The sequence below is a fragment of the Alligator sinensis genome, unplaced genomic scaffold (genome assembly GCF_000455745.1).
Source record: "Alligator sinensis unplaced genomic scaffold, ASM45574v1 scaffold611_2, whole genome shotgun sequence".
Classification (NCBI taxonomy): domain Eukaryota; kingdom Metazoa; phylum Chordata; order Crocodylia; family Alligatoridae; genus Alligator; species Alligator sinensis.
This window is the reverse complement of record NW_005841869.1, coordinates 3848483-3860499: the sequence shown is the minus strand read 5'-3', so window position 1 is coordinate 3860499 and position 12017 is coordinate 3848483. Positions and strand designations below refer to the sequence as shown.

Sequence of the window (12017 nt, the reverse complement as noted above, 5' to 3'; positions counted from 1 at the left end):
TACAAAGCGGTGGACATCTATCAGGGCCTACTTTACCTACAATTTCCAATATCCTTCAGGCAAGAGTGCACAGCTCGCTATTTGTATTTAAAGAACTGCTTAACTCCTGCTTTATGACAACTCCTCCATACATCTTGTAGCTTACTTTATCTTTGAGAGCTGACTAAAACTGAGCAGGAAGAAATTACATCAACATTTGATCATGAAAGCAAAAAGTTTATTCATGTTTGAAACTACATAGAACTACCACGAGGAAGACTTTTCAATCCAGGGTGTAATCCAGTTAGAAAGTAACACGAAACGTTTTAATACATTAGAATCACTGCCACAAATTATTTTCATGACTCAATCAGGTTCAGAATCGCATACAATACAAAAGAGAGAAAGAAAGGGCCCCTGTTAGACAGGGCGAAATATACAGTACTGAATACTGAAATCTGTATGCATTACAATTAGGTGTTGGGTTGGTGGTTTTTTTTTGCGTGGATTAGTAACAAGATGAAGAACATTCAAAATGTTTCTCAGTATTTACAACAGTTTTACTGTCTTTGTGTTTCAACTGAAGACCCAATGTTTCCACTTTAGCTTTTTTTAAAAGTTGCCAACGCAACCCTGACTTGGTTTTTGTTTTTTTTTAAAAGATTACAATGTACATTACATCTCAGGAAGGGAAACAAAGAGTTAATTACAAGATGCAAAAAGATAAGAAAGAGACAAACTACAGCGTGAGTATTGTTCAGAGGTAGTAAGTGAGCACTCTAAGCTACAGAACATGTTGAAATTCTATTGGTTTGTATGAGTTCGCATGAGGTAATAAAGCTGTGTTTTGATTGGTGAGATGTATAAATACTCTTTTGCTACACTATGTACAACACTCCATATAACGGTGCCTTTCTTTTTTGTTGCCAAGAGGAAGTAGCAAATCTTGGCAAAGGTGTGTGCAGCACCTAGCTCCTACTGTAAAACCCCAGGTCTTGGCTTCCACAAAAATAAGCAGCAAGTATCTTCATCTCTTAAGAACGATCTATGTCCATGACTGAAATACAGAGAGGAGACTCTGTCTGGGTCCTGGTACTTTGAGCAAGAAAAGATGCTCCCAGCTTCCAATCTAGTTGGTAAAACAACAGATCACAACAAAAATGTGACGAATAAGGATTCTTAAAGACGACCATCGTTAACTGAAATAACTGAACAGCTCTTTTTATTCCAACTCTATAAGAGATATGAAAAGATTAAACACAATCAAAGTCTGTAATTCATTTAGGCTTTCCATGGAAATATGCACGAAGTTAAATTTAGGTGAGGTGTTTCTTTGTGTCTGCTCCTGCTACTGAGGTTAAGCTTATACTGTACTTTTACCCTTAAGGCCAAGTAATTGGCAACTGTTAGACCGTCATCGCTAAAATTGTTGATAATAAATTATGATAAAATAGTTACAGGGCTATAAACAATGCTAAATCTTGGCCTAATTGGATAAAGTGCTTTTTAACATTGTGTGTTTTAAGTATAAATACAAATGATTATGATACCTTTAAAAAACAGATTTACCAAGTTTTCTAGTAAGACAAGGTTTTACAGTAAAGCTATAGGTGCTTGGCTACAAAAAAGATTCTTTCCTTTTTCTCCTGTGACTCTGAATGCGCTAACCACGGCATCTCAGCGCAGGGAAAAAGTGTTGCTAGGAGATTAGTTAGAGGTATCGGAGTGCACACTTCCCGGCCCTTCTGTAGGGGAAGTCACAGAAGATGGAGTCGTTGCGTCCTGCCAGCCTCCATTAGCCTGAAAAGGGAGAAAAGCCAATTGATACGATGATACCACTGGAAATGCGTCCAGGAGCGGGGAAGGGGAGGGGTTCTCAGCTCCTCCTGATGGCAGAGTTTGGGAGAGGAGGAAAAAACCCACCCACGCGCGTCACGCGGCCGATAAACCGCACGGAGCAAAGGTCTCCACAACGGGAAGAGCTAGCTAGGAACGAGGAGCCCTTCAATGAGGCGACGCGGTATCTGAGACGCACGCACACGTCTCAAAAACAAAAATGTTAAGGATTTTTGCAAGGTTTGGTCATCTCTAAAACCTCAGATTTTTCCCACTTTTAAGCCGGAGAAAACTGCAGCCACAAAGGAGGAAGAAATTCTCAGCCGGCTGCCGTTAATCTCATTTCCAGAAGCGCGGTGTGCCCGGAGCCGTGCCAGGGACACGAGAGCTACTGGGCTCGACGCAGGTCTGAGGTCCCTTCCAAACACGCTTTCCCCGGGTGCGGAGGCGCAGGCGCGAGGAGGAAGCGCGCTACTCAGATCGGCTTTCTAATTATCTGCAATCGCAGCCCCTGTTTGGGATGTTGCTCCATGTCTCCCCATGCCGCTGGCCCTGAGCGCATTAGACCTGCATCAGCAATAACAGTACTCAGAAACAAATTTGCCTTATGTCTTGGCCTGTAGAGGCAATTGCTGAAATCAATGTCTGATCAAATTTCTGCTGTGGCAGACAGCTTGTCGCTACATATTTTTATGTCAGTCAAGAAGAGGGAGGCGCAGGCCTCGTGAGTTGGGGAACGCTGAGTGGAAGTGACGGGGCAGGCCTTTCTGCCGCAGCTCGAGCGAGCCGTGCTGACGCGCGGCGCTCCCGGCGCAGAATAGCCTTTGCAGGAATCCTTCCCCACGCAGCGTGCCGCCAACAAACCAAAGGTTAGCGCATGCTAATTTATTTATGACGTGGTTCGTCACCAAAACAATCGGCCTGCCTTTCTCCACTCACTTCCTAGACCCTACAGCTTTGGCCTGTCAATAATACGCGCTTGGAAATGTTGACACACACAAAAAAGCATTAGAGATGGATGAATTTCACAGCGCGCTCTCTCTGCCTGCCCAGGCAATATTAAATCTGCGGGTTAGTCACCCTTTTGCTAATAACCAGTCCCAGAGAATTCCTTCTCCTCCAGCCCATTGCTAGATTTTACATCGAAGGCTTCTTCATCCTCCACAACAAAAGAAAATGCTTTATGGCTCAGAGAGAGAGAGAGAGGCCTAAATAATTATCCCCTACACAGATGATCAGCAACAAAGAGAGCGCCTCTTCTCACAACAAATTCAAGGGTTTAAAAAAAATGGAAATCCCAGCCTGCAATCACATTCCAGCTGAAGCCCGAGCCCTGGGTTTAAACCACCTCCGCCGCTCGGATACAGGTCCTGAATAAATAACGTGCTATTCTGCATGCAGAGGTACCACCGCCTTTTAGTTTTTTGTTTTTTTTTAAGATATGAAAATCTACTTAGAGAAAGAAAAACTCTTGTGCAGATAGGAGTCTAAAGATATTCCATCTGAAGTAAACATCATTCCTCTTTTATCCAAATTTATAAACAACAAATGTACAATATTTTTACTCAGCTTGGCAGCTGGAGGAGAGGTTGTCAGCAAGCATTCTTTTTTTCAAATAAATTAATCCTTACTCTGGTGGTTTGAGATTATGCACTGTATTATACAACAGCGCCTTATCAGGCCTCATCAGCGAAGATGGAATTCATGTCTGTAAAATGCTGCAGGCAATCACAGTTTCATATTTTATCATGTTGATAAGGATATCGCAAATTCTCTGAAGCATTTCAAAACACTTAAATGAAAAAGGAGAAATGCAACTAAAAGGCTTTTTATATGGTTTGTTGTGGGTTATTATGAGTTATTTATAAACCCAAAAAGAAAGATTTGACATTTCAAATGTAAAAGATTTGAGTATTTAATGGTACTTTTTTCCCTTTACAATTGAATGTCTTCAATCACATTTTAAATCATTAATATTTACTCTCATGGCAAGTGAAAACCCTAAAAAAGGTAAAAATCTCCCGTGCTCTCCCCAGCTCCAGCATTTCACATCTGGCCTCTCCATTTCCTCTGCAGCTATTGTTCCCCCAGGCGCTCTGCCCCAGCCCTTGCCCCAACAGCAGGCAGCGTAACGGAGCAGGCGGCCCTGGGGCAGGACAGAAAGTCTCCTGGAAGGGAATTAGCCTGTTAGGATATTTGTAAAGCCCTGTACTTCCAAAACTAAGGGGGAAGGAGAACACCAGCCACCTCTGACCAACAGAAATCAATGTGTTGGAGAAAACTTAATTAAATAATGAGATAGAATCAACGGGCTACATCCGACCGGAATGAAACACGCTGCAAAGGAGAGATGATAACGATCCCGACTGCAGCCTGCCATGAAACGCGGAGATGCTTTTGGGTTGGAGGCCACCCCATGCATTTGCCCCAATGGGGTACTGAGCGTCTGTGCATCTCTGTTCTTTAGGCACTGAGTGCAGGTGACAGGGTCCACGGGGGACCGGGCTTTGAGCACCGCCAGCCTCCAACGATTACAGCAGCTGATCCGGACGCTCAGCACCTGACCGAATCAGGACTGTAGTCCACAGGATTGTTATCATCTCTTTGCCATGTCTCTTTGCCAATATATGGGACCGCTCGACATGAAAAAAATGAATGCCCTTGACCTGGCTAGAAGTATGTTAAAACAACAATCTGGGATCTCTGGCAAGCGTGACCCAGAGAACTAGCTGACCAATTTTCTGCCAGGAGCAAACGCTCCATCCCCAAGAAACATGTTAACTCTTTGGTCTAAAAACATAAAACTGCAAACCGTCTAATGCTCCTCCAAATTCCCTCTCTCCTGATTGCATTGAGACTTGTAGCTATGTCAAGGGCTGCTTTGTGTTTCATCCCCAAAAATGCAGAATAGAAATGCAACTGCGAGAGTAATTAATACACGTATTAATGACTGCATTTACCTGACACAGTGCTTATGGATCTCCAAACTACTGTTTCCCAGGGTACTCACATTTAAATTGTGTGGACTGTACAGTGAATTTCCTCCCAAGCCATCATTGTATCCTCCCGTCTGATTGATAACATGACGGAGGGTATCCACCTTTAAGTAAGAGGAAACAAAATTCATCATTCCAAATCTATTAAAACATCATCACTTACAATAGGCAACATTTTGAGTTATGGGAGCCAAAAGGGTTTAGCATCTTCTATGAAAGACAAATGTATCAATCAAGAATGACTGGCAGAATTTCAACAAATCCTTGCATGTTAAAACCCATACATCTTTGTTTCTCGCACCAGCCAAACAATAGCTTCCCCACAGCAATGCATCCTGTAGGTCCATCTCACGTGTCTGCAGCAAACTGGCGTGTATATCTATACATACATATGTGTTTGCATGCATGCGAGGAGATGTACAAACATATATACTGCATATAAAACATGGCGTTAGCCCTGTCTGGATGGATCGGAAGGGTGACTGAGAATGAAATGTACTCTAACAGCTCCGCTAGATGTGTTCTGACATTAAAAATAAAAAAGCCTTTGTCCCATAAATGAAACAAGGATGCATGGTTTTGGTTGGGGTTTGTTTTTTTTGGGGGGGGAGGGGATTTTTTTAAATAAAAAAGGAAAATTCCCTGATTTTACAGTGTCTATGGAAGTCAGATGCACCCAGTCCCACTCCATGAGCTCAAGCCAGAGCCGAATGCATTCACAAAGCTTAAAATCTCAATTAGAAAACAATCACGCTTTCCTTGAGGTTTGTTAAGTTCAATGCTAGGATAGTAATAGGTCACGTTTAGAAAATGCTGCCTCCGCTCTGCAGTGAGGCCCAGAACATTGAATAGAGCCAGAGTAAGGTGGAATTTTTAGCCCAAACCCTACCCTGCTAGAAAGGCCCTAGTTTGGGGCGTTTCTCCTACCTGTGATTGCACATTGGCTCCGACTTGGGACCCCTGGTAAGAATCCCCATTCAGACTCTGCATGTTCATGAACATGTCCCCAGAATTTGGGAGGTTAAAAGAACCAGAAGAACCTGGAAAGGAAAGAGTTAAGTAGCTGAATAACAGAGAGCTACAAATATATATCCCCCAAGACCTCAAGGCAGGGGAAGGAGAAGGAGAAAAGGAAACAAGAAGGAAAGCAGGGCATCACAGAGGAAAGCTCACAGTCTATGAGGGAGGCTAGTGATCAACACCCAGAACCTGACCCGTGCGCGAGCGGGGCCCGGCTGGCAGCCCTGGGAACCGCTTGGATGGAGAGCCCTAGCGCGCTCACCCGGCCAGAGCCTCTCTCCCGGGGCCCAGGAACTCCTTTCTCCAGGCTCTTCCTTCTGCTTCGCACAGTGGTAGGGCAGGGCAGGGCAGGGCAGGGCAGGGCGTGCAGGCTGCAGCTCACCGCCCCGTTCCCCTGACGGAAGGGCACGGCGGGGAGCAGTGCAACGCCTGTGAAGTGGAGCACCTTCCCCGGTGCCATTGCTATCTACGCTGAGAAAAGCCTCGTGCTGAATGTGTGCCTATCCTCTCCTTGGAAGGGCGATGGCTGGTCGTGGCCAACTGGTCGGTTTGTTACCGTCGACGTAGGAACCCTATTTTCACTTGCTTATTTTCTGTCCCTGTAGGATTTTCCTCATGGATCTTCCTACGTTTTTAGACACGCACTAAAACTCGCTGCAAGCGGTGCTGGTGACACCTCTGCTTGCTCCCCACATCCCGCCTGGCCTCCACTCCCCTCCCTTGGAGTTAGCCCTTAGATTCTGCCTACGGAGCAAACACGCTGGTAAGGATTTGGTTTTTAACATTGAAAATGAAGGTGCGACAAGCCGCTTTCCAATGAATTACCCCCTCTGATACGCTCTTACAGACACTAGCAATTCATTTTCCAGCAGTGCAGCATTTCACATGCCAACGAGCGTAGAGCAGGATGTGAACATGCCTCTCTTCCCACCACGCATCACTCAGCACTGAGTTCAGCAGCTCGAGACACACGCACCCAGGTGCGGCCTGGCCTTTCTTTTTCACTGAGTGAGAAACCCCTGTCAAAATCTCCGCTGGAACACAAAGCTGCCAAAAGCCCGACCTGGGATGTGACCCCTTCCCCTGGTGGGACACGAATGTGTTTTCAGAAGCACGGGCTTAACATGCTGAAGTCAGCGGGAGCAGGCAGCTCACTGCCCGGCACTTGGAAAATTCCCACCCCGGAGGCTTAAACGATGCAGGACCTCCTGGTCGCGTGGTATCCTGGGGACACTGCCACATGCCCAACCAAACCGAGTTCTCTACCGCCCCAGAGCCGTTGCCTTCCTGTTTTGCTTTCTGGGATGCTCTAGTTGGCTGGGCAGGGGGAGAGAAAAAGCTCCTGGTACGTACCAGAGTTTGGTGTGGTCGGGGAGTTTGTCTGGTTATTCTGGACGGCGGCTGCCACGGCGTGTGCTGCGGTCACAGCCGTCTTTGCAGCGTAGAGATTGGCTTCTTCCTGAAACTTCCCTATGTTCTTCTTGTACCTGATTCTCTTATTGCCAAACCAGTTGGATACCTGTGGATGGGGAGGAGAGGAAGTAAGAAAAGTCAGTCCTCCGGCAGCGTTCGGCATCTCGTCATATTGCTCTGAGATGTCACGCTTGGGTCCATCAGATACACAGTCCCCAGCCTTCAATCTGACGTCTGCTGGGTACTTAGATTAATTAAGCAATAATCAAGGATCAGTTGAGTATTATTATGGATATGAGCATGACATGGTTCTGTCTGTCTCTTGGCAGAACTGATACACAAGGGGTTACTCTTTTATGACAACGCGCATCTTGGAGTTTGCTGCTCTGGTTAGCGTAGTTTTGCCTACTGTTAATAATGAGGCATTTGTCAACCAAATCAAATGCTAGAATTCAAAAGGCTTCTGGAGGTGGATGAAGGTGATGTTTGGTTAAGAGAGAATGAGTTGGAAGTGAATGCAATTGTTCTTTATTTTTGGGCTGGAACAACCTTGGCAGCCCCAGAGTTGGAATCATGTTTGGTCTGCTGAAAATGAAAGGAATAATATAAATCAATAATGGATGAAAAGTTGCTTTGTCATCTCCCTTTGAAGATACTGTGCTGATGCCAAGGTGGCTCCTAAGGCTCTATTAACCCGTGCAAAGTTCATGGCTGGAGCAGCTTACACAAAGCCGCGCAGCAAAAACATTATAGAATGTTTCTAATCCCAGCCATCAAAGCCCCTAATTAATACTCTCAGTTAATAACTGATGTTGCACACAGGGCCATCACGAAAACTCCTCGGCCTACAAACACAAGCCTGTGTTCAGGCCAACACACTCTACACAACTACTGTAGAAGGAAATGAAGCCCTAGCACTGCAAATAAGGAGAAGTGCAAAGTCCTAGACTTAGGAGGGAGCAACCCCATGCACCGGCGCAGGCTGGGGGTGACGGGCTGGGCAACAGCATTGCAGAAGAGGACCTGGGGGGACAGGGGACAAGAAGCTGAACAGGAGCCAGCAGTGTGCCCTTGGTGCCAAGAAGGCCACCGGCATCCTGGGCTGCATCGGTAGGAGCATTGCCAGCAGATCGAGGGCAGTGATTCTTCCCCTCTATTCAGCACTGGGGAGACCACATCTGGAGTCCTGTGTCCAGCTGTGGGCCCCACTGCAGAAAGGATGTGGGCACATTGGAGAGTCCAGCGGAGGGCAATGAAAAAGGTTGTGCGGCTGGGGGACAGGACTGGTGAGGAGATGCGGAGAGAACTGGGCTGATTTAGTCTGGAGAAGAGAGGACTGAGGGGGATTTGATAGCAGCCTCCAGCTCCCTGCAGGGGGGCTGCAAAGAGGACGGAGCTGGGCTGGTCTCAGTGGGGGCAGATACAGGACAAGAAGCAAAGGGCTCAAGTTGCAGCAAGTGAAGTTGAGGTTGGATATTAGGAAAAGCTCTCTCACCAGGAGGGTAGTAAAGCACTGGGACAGGCTCCCCAGAGAGGTGGTGCAGTCTCCATCCTTGGAGGTGTTTAAGTCCCAGGTAGACAAAGCCTTGGTTGGGATGACGTAATTGGGGCTGGTCCTGCTTGGAGCAGGGGGTTGCACTAGATGTGACCTGCTGGGTCCCTTCCACCCTCGTTGTCTGTGATTCCATGATTCTAGGTCCAAATGATCAAAGCTATGGGAGCACGTGGCACCAAAGCTGACGTGGGGGCTGTTGAAAATGCCACACAGTTTCATGCCAAACTAGGGGGTGGTTCTGTGAAGATTACACAATGCCACTGTCACAGGCACACACTCAACACCCAGACATGTCCTCCTATGGGATGATTTTAAAGTATTTTTAACAAAGGCATGTCCCTAATTATTAATGTACCGTGGTAGCCCTTCTCCTCTCACTGTGCTAACACCCTGCTGTGTGCAGCTGCCCCAGGGCAGTGCACATCTGTCCACTCCAGAGCCCAATATCATGTCCACTGGTGTATACACATTACACCAGTGCAAACCCATCATTTGTTCAGGTCTAGAGTTAAACAACCTGCCAGGAGCACAGGTCCTATGGCTCCTACGCTTGGCTGGTGGCATCACTGGATGCTTGCCTTCCCCTGCCAGCCTTTGCAAGAGCCCAAAGGGCTTGGGCAGTCACGTCTGCTTATTCTTTCCCTTTGCTTCCTAGGGCCCGTGGTCCCAAAGCGTCCAGCATGAGCTGAACTCAGTGGGAGTCCCTTCTCTGACTTGAGAACAGGCTCCTGGACTTCTAGCCTCTGATGATATGACACCATCATAACCATCGGCTTATGCTGATGTTTTCTGTTCACTTGAAATGTGGAACAGCCTTCACTCTGAGCAAAAGAAAATCCTTCCACAGAGAGGCAGGGGCTGCACAGCTCTCTTCCTCTTATGAAAAGAAACCAAATTCACCAGTCACTGGTTCTGCCCAGACGGCCATACCTGCAGGCAAGGGCCCGCTGCTCTGAAATGCTATTCCTTTTTCAACGGGAGCACGTGCAAGGGACCGAATGCAGCTGTTTCACAGAGGCTGCACACGCACCCTCGTTACAGGGAGGAGGGACGTTCCTGCAGGAAGGCAGATAATTTTGGCATTTGTTTTAACACAATTATGGAAAAGTCTCTAGCTTTAATGGCAAGACGGAAGGTGCACCTCGTACATCCTGTTCCCTGGACAATACTCCATTGGATTCTATATATTGCACTTAATATTACCTTGTCAGTCAGGGAAGCAATAATACATTAATGAAACCCAGCAAATAATTATTGTGGACAATCGGATTACGGCTTTATTAACAGTTTCATAATTGAGGAATCTCTGCACATCAACTGTATTGTCCATGGATGAATATGAACCTTTGTTTATGCACACCTCTGGACCAATCAAACAACAGCCATCACTAATAAAGGTTTATTTAATTCTCACAGTAAAATTTTAATATCACCAGCAGCCTGGGGAAGCCTCAGCGAGTGGATTTGCTTGACATCAGATCGTTTCCATTCTGCTAGTCCCAATACTTCTTAATCTTTAATATCAAGGCAATTAAAATTAATGGCCACTCATCCAAAGCCACTGTGGGCAGTGTTTCCTTGACATCAATTGTTTGATGGGATTACCTAGAGGTTAAACTAACAAGCAAGGTTTAATTGGAAGCAATGAAAGGAGCAGTGATCATACGTTATGTTTAACCTGCGTACCACATCTAAATGAATATCTAAAAATGTTAAACTATTTCTCGAATTAAAATACACGCTCCGCACACAGCTAGATCCCCGGGTGGGAGCCGTCCCAGCCATCCCGCGAACACTGTGTTCCTGGCACTAGCATCAGAAGGAATCTATATGTCGACAACCTAGTCTCCAACTTCTTTTTAATCCCCTGTTAAATATATTTGTCGGGAAGCTGCTGCTGAGCACGAGGCTTGCAACCTGGAGATGCTAACAACTGCACGTCGCGGTCACACGTGGACAAAGAGAAGCAGAAAGGGAGCCAGAGCTTGAGGCCAGGAAATGCTCGCTACCGTGGCTCCGGGCTCAGCAGCACGTGCAGAGAGTAGGACACATTTCCACGCTTCCTCCGGCTGCCGCACTCTCACTTTCTTCTAGGCCTGGATGGTGGAGGAGGCTGCAGGGGAGCCAGGGGACGGACAGAGGAGGATTCCCCATCCGGGGGGCTTTTCCAAGTGCTCCCTCGGGAGTCAGCCTTTCACTCCAGACAGCAGGCAGCACCTGTCTGGAGCTGTAGGCAAAGCTTGGCACAGGGCCTACCAAGGCTCCCTGTCTCCCTGTGCCACAGCCCCAGCAGAGGAGAGCCTAGGGGTGAGGCACCCCTTTCAGAGCAGCGAGGGTTGGGGGTGATGCCCACTGAGGTGAAGGGAGCTCTCTCACGGCTACAGGTCCAGGCTGCCTGCAGACTCAGGCAGGTGCCTCCGCATCATCTGTGCTCAGTTCATATTCCTCAGCATTTCCTTGCAGCCACACAGGCTGGTACTTACTTCACACTCCCTACGAAATGAAAGCTGAGACCACGATGCAATCACTTGACTCCAGAAGCCGGGGCTTACTCGCTGGTAATGAATGGGCTCTAACCCGGCCCTCCCCGCAGCCTGCTGCTCCCTGCCTCCGCCTCTCTGGGGGAAAGGAGTGCGTTTGCTCCAGAAAACACTCGGAGATGGTGTGCAACACCTGAGAGTGACCCTGGCCTCGGGCAGAAGGGGCAGGACACACAGGGGAGTGTGAGCACCAGGCCGTGATATCACAGCTCAGCTCCAAACCACTTTAAACCTGGCTCGCAGCTCCCCTCCCTTTGCCAGGGCGGGGACGCAGGGCTTTCCCATCCACTGAAGACCACTATGAATTCACCAGTCCCTGTCCCAGGCTCTTCACCAAGGAGCAGGAGGCCCTGCCCTCTCCAGCGTGCCGTGGAAGGTCAGGGACTCAGCACGGGCTGGCAGACTCAGCACCCCTGGGACTCTGGGTGCCATCGCAGGTGGTGTCACTGTCCCGCTGGGTGACCGTAGGCAGGTCAGCGTCCCCACGGGTCGGACGAGGCACCGTCCCCTGCATAAAGCACTCGGATCTGCTGGGGAAGAGCCGGGGGCAGCGTGGATGGGCCCAAGGGCTGAGACGCTGAGCTCCCACCCAGGGCATGAGCGGCTGCCCACGCCTGGCCCTCTCCCCGCCTCTGTGTCCTGAAGATGTGAATTTTGTAACTGGCGCCAGCCGGGGGT

General features: G+C 47.9%; 1 protein-coding gene across 1 annotated transcript in view; it reads right to left on the bottom strand.

The window, feature by feature from the left end:
• Positions 1 to 208: 208 nt before the first annotated feature.
• The window catches only part of PBX3 (PBX homeobox 3), a 128357-nt gene continuing 116548 nt past the window's right edge, over positions 209 to 12017 (bottom strand). Inside the window, 4 exon segments of the mRNA XM_006016922.3 lie at positions 209 to 1779; positions 4826 to 4915; positions 5739 to 5851; positions 7185 to 7350. Of these exon segments, the coding sequence (XP_006016984.2) occupies positions 1687 to 1779; positions 4826 to 4915; positions 5739 to 5851; positions 7185 to 7350 (462 nt within the window). The 3' untranslated portion in view covers positions 209 to 1686.